General features: G+C 43.6%; 1 protein-coding gene across 1 annotated transcript; it reads left to right on the forward strand.

Annotated features, from left to right (window-relative positions):
• Positions 1–3,103: 3,103 nt before the first annotated feature.
• Positions 3,104–20,935, forward strand: LOC310799030 (arg8-vasotocin receptor-like; the record flags this gene model as incomplete). Its single annotated transcript, XM_083661601.1, has 5 exons — positions 3,104–3,424; positions 5,120–5,200; positions 17,276–17,461; positions 19,047–19,428; positions 20,097–20,935. The coding sequence occupies 5 exons, from the start codon at positions 3,104–3,106 to the stop codon at positions 20,933–20,935; spliced, it is 1,809 nt and encodes a 602-aa protein (XP_083517727.1).
• Between the last annotated feature and the right edge of the window lie 1,058 nt (positions 20,936–21,993).

The raw sequence follows: 21,993 nt of genomic DNA on the forward strand, positions 1-21,993 counted from the left end.
CCAGAACAGTGGAGATGTGTGTTTTTGTTTTGTTATGGATATTTTTGGAAAACATCAGCCTCATCAAAGATCAGCCAAATGTCAAAATGGTTCAAACTCGTCTTAAAACCCCAGGACCGCAGAACAGGAAAAGGTCACTGGAGCACACGGACATATGGGTGCAAATAAGCGAGACTGTAATGCTTCAGTGTCATCTGCTAACCAGACAAGCATAATTATGATGGAGTAAAATCACTACTCCCTTGGGATTGAAGATTCCCAGAATACGGAAAAAAAGATAATAATCTTCGCTATAACTAAAAGGCTGGAGGGAGGTAGGATATCTATGGGCTAATGGCTTGTAAAGCAACATGGTGAGGGATATAGACTGCAGAGGCTCTGTATGTCAAGAGAGACCATATCACTGTTCAGTATTAAGCAAGACATGAGAGACTATGAACATGTTTTCTTAGAAAATAATCAACAAACTGAGACAATGGTGCTGTTAAACCGCCTATGCTGGACACAGTAGGGCGGGTTTTATGGACATAAGCCATAAAACACTGGGCACACAGGGTGATCCTTCAATAGAAATTCTTTCTCTGTTTCAGTTATCCAACCTCTTTTTTGGGAAGCGTTAATAAAACCATCAATCTTAGCTTGTTAGTCATAATACAAAGGAAGGAATCTCCTTGCTGCTCCTCTTACCTTCTCACCTTCTTTTTATTCACTTTGTCTGGCATGTTCTTTATGCTCTATAACAACAACAACAACAATAATCATAATTAATAATTAATTTGATTTATATAGCTCCTTTCTAGACACTCATCCACCACCGATGTGTAGCACCTACCTGGGTAATGCATGGCAGCCAGTTTGTGCAAGAATGCTGCTCACCACACAGCTATCAGCTATCACGGTGGAGAGTTAAGGACTGAAGTAATGAGGGATGATTAGGTGGCCATGATTGAAGGAAGGCCTGTGTGGGAATTTAGCCAGGGCACCGGGGTGACACCCCATCTCTTGTGAAGAGTGCCGATGGCATCTTTAATGACCACAGAGAGTCAGGACCTCGGTTTAACGTCTCATCTGAAGGACGGTGCTCCCTCACAGGACAGTGTCCCTCTCTCTGCCCTGGGGCATCGGGGAGATTATTCATCAGATCAGATTATTCATCAGACCAGAGGGGAAGAGCACCTCCTACTGGTTCTTCAACACCACTTCCAGTACCAGTTTCCCATCCAAGGAGTATCCTATAGGCCAGACATGCTTATCTTCCCAGGAAATGGAAATGTGATGCAGGGGCACTGGTGCTATAAGCCCTTATCACAGCAACCGTTTTGAGGTCGTAAAGCAGGTTTAACCAATGAGGGTCCTGGCATGAACACCTAAATGGAATGCAACCATCATTAATCGTATTGGTTACACCTGCTTTACTTACTGCTTTACCATGCACCTCAAAATGGTTTCTGTGAAATGGGTCTTTTGCTCTTATGCATGTTTTGTCTCCATTTTGTACACTTGATAGAAACTGCTTTAGCATTTTAAAGTGCTATATAAAGAGAGTTGAGTAAATCTGACTAAGAGCTGCCCTGCCATGTGCATCCCAATCCCAAACCAGTCCATTTCTGGTAGATCACCAGGAGAAAGACCATCATGTCTCTGACATTATCAGGTTATTTCCACATAAACACATTTGTTCAGTGTAGGCTGCTACACACTCAGACACGCCCTCCACACACACACACACACACACACACACACACACAAACGCACATGCACGCATGCGCACGCGCATACACACACACACACACACACACACACACACACACACACACACACACACGGTCAGAAGAAAGGGAAAGCTAAATATATAGGCAGCAGGGGGGCAGGGCGTTTTAATAGAATTAATGACATGCTGGTGTCTGGTTATAGACATGGCGCACAGACACTCTATTTTGAGCCCTGTGATAACACTCTTATATTTGTAGGAATGTCGTTACATAAAGATTATTTGCAATAACCTCAAATATCTTAATCTATGCATTTTGGTTGAAGGATGTTCTTTTCATCCTCATTGAGGAACCCCATGGGCTGCTGATCTTCCAAAGTAACTTACATCAAACCCTAAATGGTGGACAGTTTTTCAACTGTACACAGAATAAATTAACTGCATCATGTCACATGTGGCAATGTCCTGCATCTAATAACATTTTTCACCAAAACTTCACCAATTTCCCCTTTGAGGTTTATCAAAATAGTTCATTTCTGCAATTTCTGTGTTTTGCATCCGTTTCTTCAGGTTTGCTCTTAATATTAATATTAAAATCAAATCACACTGGTTTATATCACCACTATGTCTGGGGACACGTGAAACAATGACCTCATAGAACTTAGGTCAGTGTGATAATATTGTAGGCCTATAGGTCACCAAACTATCTGGTCTGCCAGTAAGCTGGTCTTGAATCCTCTAATGCTGTGATTTTATTTTTTAAATAGCTTCCAAATAGATTTGTGTCACTTTTGCTTCATGTGACATCCATCAAGATGATACAAATCTGCAAGATCACATTTAGACTCACTTATATAGCTGTTTGTTTTGGCGTTGTCCAAGGCTTTTGAGGTTGTGTGTAGGCCTATTATGTGTGTGTGTGTGTGTGTGTGTGTGTGTGTGTGTGTGTGTGTGTGTGTGTGTGTGTGCGTGCGTGCGTGCGTGCGTGCGCGTGCGTGCGTGCGTGCGCGCGCGCGCGTGCGTGCGTGCGTGCGTGCGTGTGTGCGTGCGTGCGTGCGTGCGTGCGTGTGTGTGTGTGTGTGTGTGTGTGTGTGTGTGTGTGTGTGTTTCGGGGTGGGGGATGTCTCGGAGCCTTTAAAAGAGGCTGGGATACCCACTACAGTGTTGTTCGGATTCACATCATGAGTGATGCGGCTGTGTCGCTGCGCGGGTCAGGCATGGACTGCTAAAAAAAAACACCGTGGATTTATTTAACCGGTTCACTCTCCGTCTCCATGCATCCATGCGCAGCCCGGTGAGCGCACCATACGCGTTGGAATAACCCAGAGGAAGTTGGCAACCGAAGTGTCCGTTCGATTCGTGCCGGTTACGCACGGAGAGGAGCCGGCCACCATGCGCTTCTCTGGTGCCATCTCTTCAGAGGGCAACTTCACCGACACAAACTGCACGGAGGGCTTCGGTTTGACGCAGCAGCTGGAGACGGCGCGTGCCACCGGGAACGCCAGCGGCGCGCAGAACGCCAGCGACCGCTTCGGACGCAACGAGGAGGTCGCCAAGATCGAGATCACGGTGCTGAGCGTCACGTTCCTCGTGGCCGTGGCGGGGAACCTGAGCGTGCTGCTGGCCATGTACAAGACCCGCAGGAAGCCGTCCCGCATGCACCTGTTCATGAAGCACCTGAGCCTCGCAGACCTGGTGGTAGCCTTCTTCCAGGTGAGGAGGAGGAGAGGAGACACACCCCTGCACTCACAATACCAAATCTGGGCTAAATGCACACAATCATCATGAGTAGCCTATAGAAATCTGGCAAAAGATAAAATTGAGAACTTTAAGGCAGGCAAGATAGCACATTTATAGACAGAGTGAGACAATTCAAACTGCTTTACATAAAATAGTCTTAAAACAGAAAACAGATCAGATCAGATCAGATCAGATCAGAATCAGAATCAGAATCAGAAAGACTTTAATGATCCCCAAATTTGGACAAGTTACAGCTGCTCGCACTCAGGCATGAATATCCTGAATCTCAAATATCAAAGAAAACAACAGACATTACAGAGATTCCAAAGTGAAAAAGGTGAGGTTTATGTAAAACAACAAGCAAAACGCATTATACAGAATCAAAACCAGTAAAATTGAGAGATAAAGGAAACATAGAATCAATGCAAAGAATAGTGGCATTACTTCTTGGCTAAACTCATATTGAGAGTGCAAGGTGTGATTGAGGTGAGAATGAAAGAATTTGTGAATACTGAGTTATGAAGTGGAGAATGAAATTCATTATATCATAGACTGTCCTTTATTATCATGTTTTAACACAACCAGTGTTAAAAAAAAAGTTCCTTATTTAGATTTGAAAGGTATTGAGAATGGAGTTTTATATTTTGATAATGTGTTTGCTTTCTATGAATATCTAAAGCAGGGGGGGAGGAAAAAAACATAAATGTGTACATTGTGTCTTGTGCTTAGGGGGCTGTGTTTGTATGTTGGTATTGCTGTTTTGCCATTGTGGGATATCTCCTGGAACGTCTTTTCTGGGAGCTTTATCTTGATGTTTGATGTGTATGTTTATGTTTGTGTTAGATGATGGTCTTTTAACATGTCTAAATGTTTGCCTTTGTTATTCATCTGTCTGAATAATCCCTCGAGGGATGGGTCGTGTAACCTTATCATATCAAGGACCCCTTAGTCCACATTAGAGCCAAAGACCCCATTTGATGACATTTTGTCTATCAGACCCAAATCTAAGAACATTTTTGAATGTCAGATATGTTTTTGTGCAGAACTTCATGCGACGTGTAGTGATAACAGAGAAACGATCAAAACGCCCTTCTTCTATATTCTCTCATTGTGTTAACTTCTTGTAAATTAAATCATGGTGAGGAGTGCCAAAGTGGGACTGGGACCTACAGTATGGGATTTCAGTCCCCATTCATTTTTCCATAGACGTTTCCTAAAATCCTTATAAAAAGAGTTTACTTGGTCAAACCAAGCAATTCAGCTATATATTCAGAATCAGGAGACACCAGAGAACATTTAATTCAGACCAAAAAAGGAAAAAAATACAATAACGGAATCAGGGGGAACATTTTTCCACTTTTGTTTTGATTTGGTCTGAGTGAAATGTTCTGTGGTCTCCCCTGATTCTGAATATAGCTAAATCGCTTGGTTTGATCAAGTAAAAATATTTTTATGAGGATTTTTCAAAACGTCTATGGAGAAATTAACGGGTAATGAAATATTTTAGGTCTCATGCCGAACCCGGAAGAGGGCGTGACTTTGGCACTCTATTTACAGGGGACCCCCTGGAACCCCCTCAAGGACCCCTTGTGGTCCCTGGACCTCACGTTGAGAAACACTGATGTAGACATGAAAATAAAAATTAATCCATTCATTCATTTATACCAGGTGCTGCCGCAGCTGTGCTGGGAGGTCACCTACCGCTTCTACGGGCCGGACTCTCTGTGTCGCATCGTGAAGCACCTGCAGGTAGGGTTGTCACGATACTAGAATTTCTAAATTTGATACCGATACCCAGGAAAATAACGATACTCGATACCATTTTTGATAAGGCACCAATGACAATGAGTTGACCAATGGCACCAATGACAACATCAAGAGGCATAAAGAAATAAACTAAGACAGATGGACGGATAGACGCACGCTTCTCCATAATCTACAGTAAACTAAGACAGATGGGACAGACAGACACATAATCTACAGTAAACTAAGAGAGATGGGACGGACAGACGCATGCTTCTCCATAATCTACAGTAAATTAAGACAGATGGGACGGACAGACACATAATTGTAGATTATGGAGAAGCATGCGTCTGTCCGTCCCATCTCTCTTAGTTTACTGTAGATTATGTGTCTGTCCGTCCCATCTGTCTTAGTTTACTGTACATTATGTGTCTGTCCGTCCCATCTGTCTTAGTTTACTGTACATTATGTGTCTGTCCGGTCCATCTGTCTTAGTTTACTGTAGATTATGGAGAAGCGTGCGTCTGTCCGTCCCATCTGTCTTAGTTTACTGTAGATTATGTGTCTGTCCGGTCCATCTGTCTTAGTTTACTGTAGATTATGTGTCTGTCCGTCTCATCTGTCTTAGTTTACTGTAGATTATGTATCTGTCCGTCCATCTGTTTTAGTTTACTGTAGATTATGTGTCTGTCCGTCCATCTGTCTTAGTTTACTGTAGATTATGTGTCTGTCCGTCTCATCTGTCTTAGTTTACTGTAGATTATGTGTCTGTCCGTCTCATCTGTTTTAGTTTACTGTAGATTATGTGTCTGTCCGTCCATCTGTCTTAGTTTACTGTAGATTATGTGTCTGTCCGTCTCATCTGTCTTAGTTTACTGTAGATTATGTGTCTGTCCGTCCATCTGTCTTAGTTTACTGTAGATTATGTGTCTGTCCGTCTCATCTGTCTTAGTTTACTGTAGATTATGTGTCTGTCCGTCCATCTGTTTTAGTTTACTGTAGATTATGTGTCTGTCCGTCCATCTGTCTTAGTTTACTGTAGATTATGTGTCTGTCCATCTCATCTGTCTTAGTTTACTGTATTATGTGTCTGTCCGTCCATATGTCTTAGTTTACTGTAGATTATGTGTCTGTCCGTCCATCTGTCTTAGTTTACTGTAGATTATGTGTCTGTCCATCTCATCTGTCTTAGTTTACTGTATTATGTGTCTGTCCGTCCATCTGTCTTAGTTTACTGTAGATTATGTGTCTGTCTGTCCGATCTGTCTTAGTTTACTGTACATTATGTGTCTGTCCGGTCCACCTGTCTTAGTTTACTGTACATTATGTGTCTGTCCGTCCACCTGTCTTAGTTTACTGTACATTATGTGTCTGTCCGTCCCATCTGTCTTAGTTTACTGTAGATTATGTGTCTGTCCATCCATCTGTGTTAGTTTACTGTAGATGATGCGTCTGTCCGTCCCATATGTCTTAGTTTACTGTAGATTATGTGTCTGTCCGTCCCATCTGTCTTAGTTTACTGTAGATGATGTGTCTGTCCGTCCCATCTGTCTTAGTTTACTGTAGATTATGTGTCTGTCCATCCATCTGTCTTAGTTTACTGTAGATTATGTGTCTGTCCGTCCATCTGTCTTAGTTTACTGTAGATTATGTGTCTGTCCATCCATCTGTCTTAGTTTACTGTAGATTCTACAGTAAACTAAGACAGATGGGATGGACAGACACATTCTTCTCCATAATCTACAGTAAACTAAGACAGATGGACCGGACAGACACATAATCTACAGTAAACTAAGACAGATGGGACGGACAGACGCATGCGTTTCTCCATAATCCACAGTAAACTAAGACAGATGGGACGGACAGACACATAATCTACAGTAAACTAAAACAGATGGGACGGACAGACGCATGTTTCTCCATAATCTACAGTAAACTAAGACAGATGGACCGGACAGACACATAATCTACAGTAAACTAAGACAGATGGGACGGACAGACGCACGCGTTTCTCCATAATCCACAGTAAACTAAGACAGATGGGACGGACAGACACATAATCTACAGTAAACTAAAACAGATGGACGGACAGACGCACGCTTTTCCATAATATACAGTAAACTAAAACAGATGGGACGGACAGACACATAATCTACAGTAAACTAAAACAGATGGGGCGGACAGACACATAATCTACAGTAAACTAAGACAGATGGGACGGACAGACACATAATCTACAGTAAACTAAGACAGATGGGACGGACAGACACATACAGTAATCTACAGTAAACTAAGACAGATGGGACGGACAGACACATAGGGCTCTATTCTCCCACAGGCCATCGGCGCTATTACGGGCCTTAACCGCAAAAAAACGTGCCTTGCGCCTGTTTCGGGAAGATAGCAATAGGCTTTAGGCTGCCAAATGCGCTTTAGGCCGAATGGGCGTGGCGCAGTCCCAAAGTGGGCGTGTCGGCGCTAAATACCAGCCTAGTGATATCTTGGGACCTGGCCTACATTTAGCGCTTTGCGCTTTTGTAAAGCAGGCCTATTCTGTGCCTTCACTGCTTCTTCTCTGTCACCCTTCTCTCTCTCTCTCTCTGAGTTCCCAGCATGCATTGTGTTTCTTCATTTCGCTACTAAATAGCCACCAAATGAGCCAAAATAGATATAAAAGGTAGTTCTAAATTAATGTGTAATGGTAACACAGCCTGCCATTGTCAACATTTCAATATTGGACCAAATAAAACCTCGAAATGAAAACACCACCCTATGTGAAACATATATGTCCTCCTGGGCCTATATATACCCCTTGTCGAGTTAACGTGATTTAGAGAAGTAACAGCGGAACGCGCTTCGGAACGCGCTTCTAATGGCATCTGCTATACTGTGATGTCCCTCCAATAACTTGGCCCTATTTCACATTTAGTTTTACAATAAAAACACATTTATGCAATGACTTGACATAATGTAGGGTATATTTATGTGCATCATCCTTCCTGCAGCAGGTGAGAGAAAATGATATCTTTCTGGACAAACTTTCACCAATCTAATAGGCTATATTTTTCTAGCTGATGCATAGAACATTATTTTCACTTTGATCTTGCTATAGTGTAGCGTATTTACATGCTTGCAGTATTGAAACTGCAGTTAGATTGGTTTGAGAAGCATAATAATATGGAATAATAGCCTATAATGCAGACAGACAGGCTGGATGAAGGGAGGGGGGGGGGGGGGGGCAGAGCGTTTGGCTTTCGTCTGGTTTTGCGGGATCACTGGAATTGGAGCTAAAAAGGCAAGCGTGCGATTCGTTTATTGCACTTATCCAATGAGCATGACGGTGCATAATTTTACGCCTAAAAGGCGTGGTTGTAATGCTTTGGGCTGCATCTAGCGCCAGCACGACGATATCAAGTGCGCCTTTCCACGCCCACTGCTTTGATCTGCGCCTGCCGCTCGGCCTAGAAACTGCGCCGATGCAACGATAGGGGCCATAATCTACAGTAAACTAAGACAGATGGACCGGACAGACACATAATCTACAGTAAACTAAGACAGATGGGACGGACAGACGCACGCGTTTCTCCATAATCCACAGTAAACTAAAACAGATGGGACGGACAGACACATAATCTACAGTAAACTAAAACAGATGGACGGACAGACGCATGCTTCTCCATAATCTACAGTAAACTAAAACAGATGGGACGGACAGACACATAATCTACAGTAAACTAAGACAGATGGGACGGACAGACACATAATCTACAGTAAACTAAAACAGATGGGGCGGACAGACACATAATCTACAGTAAACTAAAACAGATGGGACGGACAGACACATAATCTACAGTAAACTAAAACAGATGGGACGGACAGACACATAATCTACAGTAAACTAAGACAGATGGGGCGGACAGACACATAATCTACAGTAAACTAAAACAGATGGGACGGACATACACATAATCTACAGTAAACTAAGACAGATGGGGCGGACAGACACATAATCTACAGTAAACTAAGACAGATGGGACGGACAGACACATAATGTACAGTAAACTAAAACAGATGGGACGGACAGACACATAATCTACAGTAAACTAAAACAGATGGGGCGGACAGACACATAATCTACAGTAAACTAAGACAGATGGGACGGACAGACACATATCTACAGTAAACTAAGACAGATGGGACGGACAGACACATAATCTACAGTAAACTAAGACAGATGGGACGGACAGACACATAATCTACAGTAAACTAAGACAGATGGGACGGACAGACGCATGCGTTTCTCCATAATCCACAGTAAACTAAGACAGATGGGACGGACAGACACATAATCTACAGTAAACTAAAACAGATGGGACGGACAGACGCATGTTTCTCCATAATCTACAGTAAACTAAGACAGATGGACCGGACAGACACATAATCTACAGTAAACTAAGACAGATGGGACGGACAGACGCACGCGTTTCTCCATAATCCACAGTAAACTAAGACAGATGGGACGGACAGACACATAATCTACAGTAAACTAAAACAGATGGACGGACAGACGCACGCTTTTCCATAATATACAGTAAACTAAAACAGATGGGACGGACAGACACATAATCTACAGTAAACTAAAACAGATGGGGCGGACAGACACATAATCTACAGTAAACTAAGACAGATGGGACGGACAGACACATAATCTACAGTAAACTAAGACAGATTGGACGGACAGACACATACAGTAATCTACAGTAAACTAAGACAGATGGGACGGACAGACACATAGGGCTCTATTCTCCCACAGGCCATCGGCGCTATTACGGGCCTTAACCGCAAAAAAACGTGCCTTGCGCCTGTTTCGGCAAGATAGCAATAGGCTTTAGGCTGCCAAATGCGCTTTAGGCCGAATGGGCGTGGTGCAGTCCCAAAGTGGGCGTGTCGGCGCTAAATACCAGCCTAGTGATATCTTGGGACCTGGCCTACATTTAGCGCTTTGCGCTTTTGTAAAGCAGGCCTATTCTGTGCCTTCACTGCTTCTTCTCTGTCACCCTTCTCTCTCTCTCTCTCTGAGTTCCCAGCATGCATTGTGTTTCTTCATTTCGCTACTAAATAGCCACCAAATGAGCCAAAATAGATATAAAAGGTAGTTCTAAATTAATGTGTAATGGTAACACAGCCTGCCATTGTCAACATTTCAATATTGGACCAAATAAAACCTCGAAATGAAAACACCACCCTATGTGAAACATATATGTCCTCCTGGGCCTATATATACCCCTTGTCGAGTTAACGTGATTTAGAGAAGTAACAGCGGAACGCGCTTCGGAACGCGCTTCTAATGGCATCTGCTATACTGTGATGTCCCTCCAATAACTTGGCCCTATTTCACATTTAGTTTTACAATAAAAACACATTTATGCAATGACTTGACATAATGTAGGGTATATTTATGTGCATCATCCTTCCTGCAGCAGGCGAGAGAAAATGATATCTTTCTGGACAAACTTTCACCAATCTAATAGGCTATATTTTTCTAGCTGATGCATAGAACATTATTTTCACTTTGATCTTGCTATAGTGTAGCGTATTTACATGCTTGCAGTATTGAAACTGCAGTTAGATTGGTTTGAGAAGCATAATAATATGGAATAATAGCCTATAATGCAGACAGACAGGCTGGATGAAGGGAGGGGGGGGGGGCAGAGCGTTTGGCTTTCGTCTGGTTTTGCGGGATCACTGGAATTGGAGCTAAAAAGGCAAGCGTGCGATTCGTTTATTGCACTTATCCAATGAGCATGACGGTGCATAATTTTACGCCTAAAAGGCGTGGTTGTAATGCTTTGGGCTGCATCTAGCGCCAGCACGACGATATCAAGTGCGCCTTTCCACGCCCACTGCTTTGATCTGCGCCTGCCGCTCGGCCTAGAAACTGCGCCGATGCAACGATAGGGGCCATAATCTACAGTAAACTAAGACAGATGGACCGGACAGACACATAATCTACAGTAAACTAAGACAGATGGGACGGACAGACGCACGCGTTTCTCCATAATCCACAGTAAACTAAAACAGATGGGACGGACAGACACATAATCTACAGTAAACTAAAACAGATGGACGGACAGACGCATGCTTCTCCATAATCTACAGTAAACTAAAACAGATGGGACGGACAGACACATAATCTACAGTAAACTAAGACAGATGGGACGGACAGACACATAATCTACAGTAAACTAAAACAGATGGGGCGGACAGACACATAATCTACAGTAAACTAAAACAGATGGGACGGACAGACACATAATCTACAGTAAACTAAAACAGATGGGACGGACAGACACATAATCTACAGTAAACTAAGACAGATGGGGCGGACAGACACATAATCTACAGTAAACTAAAACAGATGGGACGGACAGACACATAATCTACAGTAAACTAAGACAGATGGGGCGGACAGACACATAATCTACAGTAAACTAAGACAGATGGGACGGACAGACACATATCTACAGTAAACTAAGACAGATGGGACGGACAGACACATAATCTACAGTAAACTAAGACAGATGGGACGGACAGACACATAATCTACAGTAAACTAAGACAGATGGGACAGACAGACACATAATGTACAGTAAACTAAGACAGATGGGACGGACAGACACATAATCTACAGTAAACTAAGACAGATGGGACGGCCATACACATAATCTACAGTAAACTAAGACAGATGGACGGACAGACACATAATGTACAGTAAACTAAAACAAATGGACGGACAGACACATAATGTACAGTAAACTAAGACAGATGGATGGACAGACACATAATCTACAGTAAACTAAGACAGATGGGACGGCCATACACATAATCTACAGTAAACTAAAACAGATGGACGGACAGACACATAATGTACAGTAAACTAAAACAAATGGACGGACAGACACATAATGTACAGTAAACTAAGACAGATGGATGGACAGACACATAATCTACAGTAAACTAAGACAGATGGATGGACAGACACATAATCTACAGTAAACAAAGACAGATGGACGGACAGACACATAATCTACAGTAAACTAAGACAGATGGACGGACAGACACATAATGTACAGTAAACAAAGACAGATGGATGGACAGACACATAATCTACAGTAAACAAAGACAGATGGGACAGACACATAATGTACAGTAAACAAAGACAGATGGATGGACAGACACATAATCTACAGTAAACAAAGACAGATGGATGGACAGACACATAATCTACAGTAAACAAAGACAGATGGACGGACAGACACATCATCTACAGTAAACAAAGACAGATGGACGGACAGACACATAATGTACAGTAAACAAAGACAGATGGACGGACAGACACATAATCTACAGTAAACTAAGACAGATGGACGGACAGACACATAATGTACAGTAAACAAAGACAGATGGATGGACAGACACATAATCTACAGTAAACAAAGACAGATGGGACAGACACATAATGTACAGTAAACTAAGACAGATGGACGGACAGACACATAATGTACAGTAAACAAAGACAGATGGATGGACAGACACATAATCTACAGTAAACAAAGACAGATGGACGGACAGACACATAATCTACAGTAAACAAAGACAGATGGACGGACAGACACATAATGTACAGTAAACAAAGACAGATGGACGGACAGACACATAATCTACAGTAAACTAAGACAGATGGACGGACAGACACATAATGTACAGTAAACAAAGACAGATGGATGGACAGACACATAATCTACAGTAAACAAAGACAGATGGACGGACAGACACATAATCTACAGTAAACTAAGACAGATGGACGGACAGACACATAATGTACAGTAAACAAAGACAGATGGATGGACAGACACATAATCTACAGTAAACAAAGACAGATGGGACAGACACATAATGTACAGTAAACAAAGACAGATGGATGGACAGACACATAATCTACAGTAAACAAAGACAGATGGATGGACAGACACATAATCTACAGTAAACAAAGACAGATGGACGGACAGACACATAATCTACAGTAAACAAAGACAGATGGACGGACAGACACATAATGTACAGTAAACAAAGACAGATGGACGGACAGACACATAATCTACAGTAAACAAAGACAGATGGACGGACAGACACATAATCTACAGTAAACTAAGACAGATGGACGGACAGACACATAATCTACAGTAAACTAAGACAGATGGACGGACAGACACATAATGTACAGTAAACAAAGACAGATGGACGGACAGACACATAATCTACAGTAAACAAAGACAGATGGACGGACAGACACATAATCTACAGTAAACTAAGACAGATGGACGGACAGACACATAATGTACAGTAAACAAAGACAGATGGACGGACAGACACATAATCTACAGTAAACTAAAACAAATGGACGGACAGACACATAATCTACAGTAAACAAAGACAGATGGACGGACAGACACATAATCTACAGTAAACTAAGACAGATGGACGGACAGACACATAATGTACAGTAAACAAAGACAGATGGATGGACAGACACATAATCTACAGTAAACTAAGACAGATGGATGGACAGACACATAATCTACAGTAAACTAAAACAGATGGACGGACAGACACATAATGTACAGTAAACAAAGACAGATGGACGGACAGACACATAATCTACAGTAAACTAAAACAAATGGACGGACAGACACATAATCTACAGTAAACAAAGACAGATGGACGGACAGACACATAATCTACAGTAAACTAAGACAGATGGACGGACAGACACATAATGTACAGTAAACAAAGACAGATGGATGGACAGACACATAATCTACAGTAAACAAAGACAGATGGGACAGACACATAATGTACAGTAAACTAAGACAGATGGACGGACAGACACATAATGTACAGTAAACAAAGACAGATGGATGGACAGACACATAATCTACAGTAAACAAAGACAGATGGACGGACAGACACATAATCTACAGTAAACAAAGACAGATGGACGGACAGACACATAATGTACAGTAAACAAAGACAGATGGATGGACAGACACATAATCTACAGTAAACAAAGACAGATGGGACAGACACATAATGTACAGTAAACTAAGACAGATGGACGGACAGACACATAATGTACAGTAAACAAAGACAGATGGATGGACAGACACATAATCTACAGTAAACAAAGACAGATGGACCGACAGACACATAATCTACAGTAAACAAAGACAGATGGACGGACAGACACATAATGTACAGTAAACAAAGACAGATGGACGGACAGACACATAATCTACAGTAAACTAAGACAGATGGACGGACAGACACATAATGTACAGTAAACAAAGACAGATGGATGGACAGACACATAATCTACAGTAAACAAAGACAGATGGACGGACAGACACATAATCTACAGTAAACTAAGACAGATGGACGGACAGACACATAATGTACAGTAAACAAAGACAGATGGATGGACAGACACATAATCTACAGTAAACAAAGACAGATGGGACAGACACATAATGTACAGTAAACAAAGACAGATGGATGGACAGACACATAATCTACAGTAAACAAAGACAGATGGATGGACAGACACATAATCTACAGTAAACAAAGACAGATGGACGGACAGACACATAATCTACAGTAAACAAAGACAGATGGACGGACAGACACATAATGTACAGTAAACAAAGACAGATGGACGGACAGACACATAATCTACAGTAAACAAAGACAGATGGACGGACAGACACATAATCTACAGTAAACTAAGACAGATGGACGGACAGACACATAATCTACAGTAAACTAAGACAGATGGACGGACAGACACATAATGTACAGTAAACAAAGACAGATGGACGGACAGACACATAATCTACAGTAAACAAAGACAGATGGACGGACAGACACATAATCTACAGTAAACTAAGACAGATGGACGGACAGACACATAATGTACAGTAAACAAAGACAGATGGACGGACAGACACATAATCTACAGTAAACTAAAACAAATGGACGGACAGACACATAATCTACAGTAAACAAAGACAGATGGACGGACAGACACATAATCTACAGTAAACTAAGACAGATGGACGGACAGACACATAATGTACAGTAAACAAAGACAGATGGATGGACAGACACATAATCTACAGTAAACTAAGACAGATGGATGGACAGACACATAGGCCCCTATCGTTGCATCGGCGCAGTTTCTAGGCCGAGCGGCAGGCGCAGATCAAAGCAGTGGGCGTGGAAAGGCGCACTTGATATCGTCGTGCTGGCGCTAGATGCAGCCCAAAGCATTACAATCACGCCTTTTAGGCGTAAAATTATGCACCGTCATGCTCATTGGATAAGTGCAATAAACGAATCGCACGCTTGCCTTTTTAGCTCCAATTCCAGTGATCCCGCAAAACCAGACGAAAGCCAAACGCTCTGCCCCCCCCCCCCCTCCCTTCATCCAGCCTGTCTGTCTGCATTATAGGCTATTATTCCATATTATTATGCTTCTCAAAGCAATCTAACTGCAGTTTCAATACTGCAAGCATGTAAATACGCTACACTATAGCAAGATCAAAGTGAAAATAATGTTCTATGCATCAGCTAGAAAAATATAGCCTATTAGATTGGTGAAAGTTTGTCCAGAAAGATATCATTTTCTCTCGCCTGCTGCAGGAAGGATGATGCACATAAATATACCCTACATTATGTCAAGTCATTGCATAAATGTGTTTTTATTGTAAAACTAAATGTGAAATAGGGCCAAGTTATTGGAGGGACATCAGAGTATAGCAGATGCCATTAGAAGCGCGTTCCGAAGCGCGTTCCGCTGTTACTTCTCTAAATCACGTTAACTCCACAAGGGGTATATATAGGCTCAAGAGGACATATATGTTTCACATAGGTTGGTGTTTTCATTTCGAAGTTTTATTTGGTCCAATATTGAAATGTTGACAATGGCAGGCTGTGTTACCATTACACATTAATTTAGAACTACCTTTTATATCTATTTTGGCTCATTTGGTGGCTATTTAGTAGCGAAATGAAGAAACACAATGCATGCTGGGAACTCAGAGAGAGAGAGAGAGAAGGGTGACAGAGAAGAAGCAGTGAAGGCAGAGAATAGGCCTGCTTTTCAAAAGCGCAAAGCGCTAAATGTAGGCCAGCTCCCAAGATATAACTAGGCTGGTATTTAGCGCCGACACGCCCACTTTGGGACTGCGCCACGCCCATTCGGCCTAAAGCGCATTTGGCAGCCTAAAGCCTATTGCTATCTTGCCGAAACAGGCGCAAGGCACGTTTTTTTGCGGTTAAGGCCCGTAATAGCGCCGATGGCCTGTGGGAGAATAGAGCCCTACAATCTACAGTAAACTAAAACAGATGGACGGACAGACACATAATGTACAGTAAACAAAGACAGATGGACGGACAGACACATAATCTACAGTAAACTAAAACAAATGGACGGACAGACACATAATCTACAGTAAACAAAGACAGATGGACGGACAGACACATAATCTACAGTAAACTAAGACAGATGGACGGACAGACACATAATGTACAGTAAACAAAGACAGATGGATGGACAGACACATAATCTACAGTAAACAAAGACAGATGGACGGACAGACACATAATCTACAGTAAACTAAGACAGATGGGACGGACAGACACATAATGTACAGTAAACAAAGACAGATGGACGGACAGACACATAATGTACAGTAAACTAAGACAGATGGACGGACAGACACACACTTCTCCATAATCTATGCCCGATAAAACCCATCAAAAACTTTGCATTTACACAACAGATTAGCCCTGCTCATCAGAACACTTTTAGCTTGTGTATAGTGTTGCAAATGAGGCAAGTATTGTATCCGTTTAAAAGTTTGAGTATCGGTATTGATACTATCGATACCTGTTGCAAAAGAGTATTGTACCGTATGTGTTTCACATTTTTAGTATCGATACTTATCAATACCTCACCTGCAGGTGCTGGGCATGTTCGCCTCCACCTACATGATGGTGATGATGACGCTGGACCGCTACATCGCCATCTGCCACCCGCTGCAGACGCTGCAGCAGCCCACACAGAGAGCCTACCTGATGATCGGCTCCACCTGGGTCTGCAGCCTGCTGCTCAGCACCCCACAGTACTTCATCTTCTCCCTGAGCGAGGTGTGGAACCGCTCAACTTCTGCTTTGTTAGAGTCAGTCAGTTACCATTTGCAGTCGAAACCACTTTGGAATAAAATACACATGCGTGGATAGGCCTGACAATCACCTAGCTCAAGTTTAAAGTGCCGATTACCTATAATGTATTAAAATGCACACTTTTAAAGTGCATATATGCATAGATATAGCAGTATTGCATTTGTAAATTATAAGACATCTTATACATATTAAAAGCAAAAGAAGGAACATGGGCTAGCATATCGAGGCAGAGTGCAAAGATCTAACATTTGGAGTTGTAGGCTAGTCGTTCAGACTAATGTACACACTGCACTGGAAGAAACTCCATAAAACGAGTAGTGGAGCATTAGCAGTAGCAGTAGCGGTAGCATCTGCCCAAGGGGAGGAGATCCAAAAAACTGGCAGCAGGATGACTTTGTGTGAGGTTAGGAAGGACCCAACAACCGAGATGTTTTTGGACCTGTCATCTGTTTATTCTGACATGAAAGAAAATAACACAAAATAAATCCTTCAATTCAGCACAAGTCAAGTCTCCTCTCCAAAAGGAACTCACAGCAAAAGGGCCGTCACTAATGCATTGCCTTCAAGTTCAACTACGGTATGACATTACTGCAACATACAGTGGTACTGCAATTGTGCATACTGTAACTTAAAATACTACAAACAGAGTGCACTGTGGGCTGTGCAACCCGTCGCATTTATAACATTTTACTCTGACCCAAACAAATAAACACACAAAAAAACATTGATTTTTTTTATCTCCTTTTCTTTTTTTTAAGTTTTGGTCCGAGTGAAAGCTTATATGGTCTCTCCTGATTCTAAATATAGCTGGATCGCTTGGTTTGACCAAGTAAAACTATTTTTATAAGCATTTTACGAAATATTTATGGCAAAATAAATGGCGGATGAAATCCCTTGGTTTGTATCATATGTTTGTATGCCTAACATGGAAGTGGGCGTGTCTTTGGCTTTCTATAATACAGGAGGAAAAATGACACAGCCAGTCCCAAAGGAAATCACAGCAAAAGGGGAGAGGCGATAGGGGATGGGAATGTTAGGGGCTTGGAGAAGGAGGGGTACAGAAAGTGGGGCTCTGATATGACAGCACAGGTATACAAATTAAAATAACAGATTTAGTATCATTATACATGTGGGCTAATAACATCAAATGAAAATAACAGATTTAGTGTCATTATCAGGGTGGGAATTTAATGGAGGCCATGGCCGCCATTGCCCCTCCCACCCACTGGCTGTGGCGCCCTGAGATCCCTGGGGCCACCTTGGCAGCAGTGCCCTGCTACCCTCCTGCTACTGTCAGTTGCTTTAAGCTTCAGTGGTCTCAGTTTATTGTAGTCTATGCAAAGGATGTGTCATTGGCTCATTTTAACACACATTTCAGAAAAGTCGCTCTTCACGATGTCAATAGAGCCGCAGCAATGGCCTTTGTGCCCTGGCATGTGGCCTTGTGCCCTAAAAAAAGGACACTGAAGGCCAAATGGCCTTGCCCCTAAAATGACAAAATTCCCACCCTGGTCCTTGTACATGTAAGCTAAAAACATCTCTGTTACAGGTGCACCCCGGCTCAGCTGTCTATGACTGCTGGGGCCACTTCATCCAGCCGTGGGGCGTGCGCGCCTACATCACCTGGATGACGGTGGGCATTTTCCTGGTGCCCGTGGCCGTGCTGATGCTGTGCTACGGCTTCATCTGCCGCACCATCTATAGGAACCTCAGGTGTAAGACCCAGAGGAAGGGTGTGGGCGCGGTGGCCGAGGCCACCAAGACCGGGCTGCTGGGGCGGAGCTCGGTCAGCAGCGTGAGCATCATCTCCCGGGCCAAGCTGCGCACGGTCAAGATGACCCTGGTGATCGTGCTGGCGTACGTGGTGTGCTGGGCGCCATTCTTCACTGTGCAGATGTGGTCCGTGTGGGATGAGAGCTTCTCTTGGGACGGTGAGTCACGCTTTGACAGCTGTGACTTTGAAATGTATGGAGATTTTTCCCTATCTTTATTCAAGAGTGCAGTCTATCAATTTGAGAGGATGGGTTTATTGATTTCATGTTTCGATTTTGGAAGGCCTTCCCTCAAACCCTGCCCTCGCACTCGAATAGCCCGTGCTCGCACTTAGATTTGCTCTGCTTTTGCTCAAACAATTTGGCCGATAGCTTGTGACAGACAGGGAAACAAAGAAATCCTCATTATAAACAAATAACTGAACTGTTTGCGTACGGTAGCCAGGCAGAAATCATGTGACCCAACTGCCACTGCAATCAGTGAACGCCACCTTTTTTTGCCGATAGGCCGATTGCAGTCAACAAAGGCAATATCGGCCGATACCACTATACGGCCGATATATCCCTATTGGACAGATTTCCTGCCCTCGCATTTGCAGTCAAACTGCTTCTGTGCACTTGTGAAACGTTTGCGCTTGGTTTTCTTCTCTGCATTTGGATTTTTGCATGCACAGAGTTTGAGCACAAGCAGAGCAAATCTAAGCGCGAGCAGGAGCTATTGACCTATCTTTCAATTGAAAGAGGGGGAAGTTACAAACTTTTCATAATTTTAAAGCTGTAACGTTACTATGTCCTCCCCCTCTCTTTCCCTTCCTGTTTCCCTGTAGACTCGGAGAACACGGTGGTGACCCTCTCGGCGCTGCTGGCCAGTCTCAACAGCTGCTGCAACCCCTGGATCTACATGATTTTCAGCGGCCACCTGCTGGAGGACTTTGCGCACTGCCTCCCCTGTTGCCGTCGGCTGCGGAACAAGTTCGGCCACCAGGACTCGGACAGCAGCATTCGCAGGACCACGCTGCTGTCCCGCCTGCAGGGCCCGCGCCTCTCTGAGCCCTTCAGAGACCTCAACCCCCCCGGGCCCAGAGACCTCAACTTCCCTGGGCCCAGAGACCTCAACTTCCCTGGGCCCAGAGACCTCAACCCCTGTGGGCCCAGAGACCTCAACCCCCCCGGGCCCAGAGACCTCAACTTCCCTGGCCCCAGAGATCTCAACCCCCCTGGCCCCAGAGACCTCAACCCCCCCGGCCCCAGAGATCTTAACCCCCCTGGGCCCAGAGATCTCAACCCCCCTGGGCCCAGAGACCTCAACCCCCCTGGGCCAAGAGACCTCAACCCCCCTGGGCCCAGAGATCTCAACCCCCCCGGGCCCAGAGATCTCAACCCCCCTGGGCCCAGAGACCTCAACCCCCCTGGGCCAAGAGACCTCAACCCCCCTGGGCCCAGAGACCTCAACCTCCCTGGGCCCAGAGACCTCAACCCCCCTGGGCCCAGAGACCTCAACCTCCCTGGGCCCAGAGACCTCAACCTCCCTGGGCCCAGAGACCTCAACACCTCCGGGCCAAGAGACTTCAAGCCCTCCGGGCCAAGAGACCTCAACCCCCCCGGGCCCACAGACCTCAACCCCCCTGGGCCCAGAAATGGCATGGCCATCCCATCGGCGTCCTGACCCAAAGACACTATGGTATCCATGTGTGTCTGGTTTACTGCACCGCAGCTACTGTCTGAGGCTGCCAGGAAGGAGGGCAGCTCTGCTTGTTTGCTCATGGAGTTTGTTACTGAGGGAGGGCCTGATCCCATCTGAGAGGGCCGTGTCATTTTTCTTTGGTTCGAACGACGGTGGAAATGTTTACTTTGTTGCCTTTTTTTTTTTTTGGTATTTGGTTAATTTACGTTCTTAGGGCTTGAAATCAAAACTCACATGGGGCCATATCTTGCAAGGGCGATCTTTGCTAGTTTCTAGTACTACATTTTTTTTTCTTTTAATTACCACTGTGTCAGTACATCAAAGGATGTGTTTCAGCTATCCAGTGGTAATTAAAAGGGGGGGAAAGGGAGATTTTGAGTACTAGAAACTAGCAAAGAATTTGCTGTTGCACTTGCACTGGGCGTAAGATATGGCCCATGGACTCACAAGTCGCTCGTTTATTAGTTCATTGGTAGTTTTGGTCACTTGTTATTATCCTAACAGCTTCAAGATTCTGGCATCTTCTGGGAGTCCAAACCAATCTTATTCCCATTCCTGTAACTTGAGCCAAGCATGGAAGAGTGAAAAGCAAAGTGAATACTGTATGAGCATCAGTCCACACTGTGGTTTCCCCTTGGTTCATTTTGTTATGGTCGGCGTTCACTGCATGAGGAACTGCTTATCAGATGTCAACATCCGTCTCCCATGAAGCCTTGAGTTTTGGCGTTGTTTCCTGTCATCGGTTTGAATTTTGGCATGTTTCCTGTCCTTGGTTAGGGTGCGTTCTCACTCCTAACAAGCTGCACCAGCTCTTGAATTTTTAGACATCTCTGTGCTGTCATTTTCTTGCTGCCTGAGCTCAATTGGCATCGTTCCAGAGTTCAGATAAACTGCTCCAAACATGCTTGGTGTGAACGCGCCCTGACACAGTGGATGTAGTATAGAATGTGACATCTAAAATATGAATTTTCACTCATGCAGGACAATCTGCGAACAAACACAGTTTACATTTTGGCTTGGATGTGCACAGTCCTAGCATG

The sequence above is a fragment of the Poromitra crassiceps genome, assembly GCF_964638095.1.
Source record: "Poromitra crassiceps genome assembly, chromosome: 2".
Taxonomy (NCBI): domain Eukaryota; kingdom Metazoa; phylum Chordata; class Actinopteri; order Beryciformes; family Melamphaidae; genus Poromitra; species Poromitra crassiceps.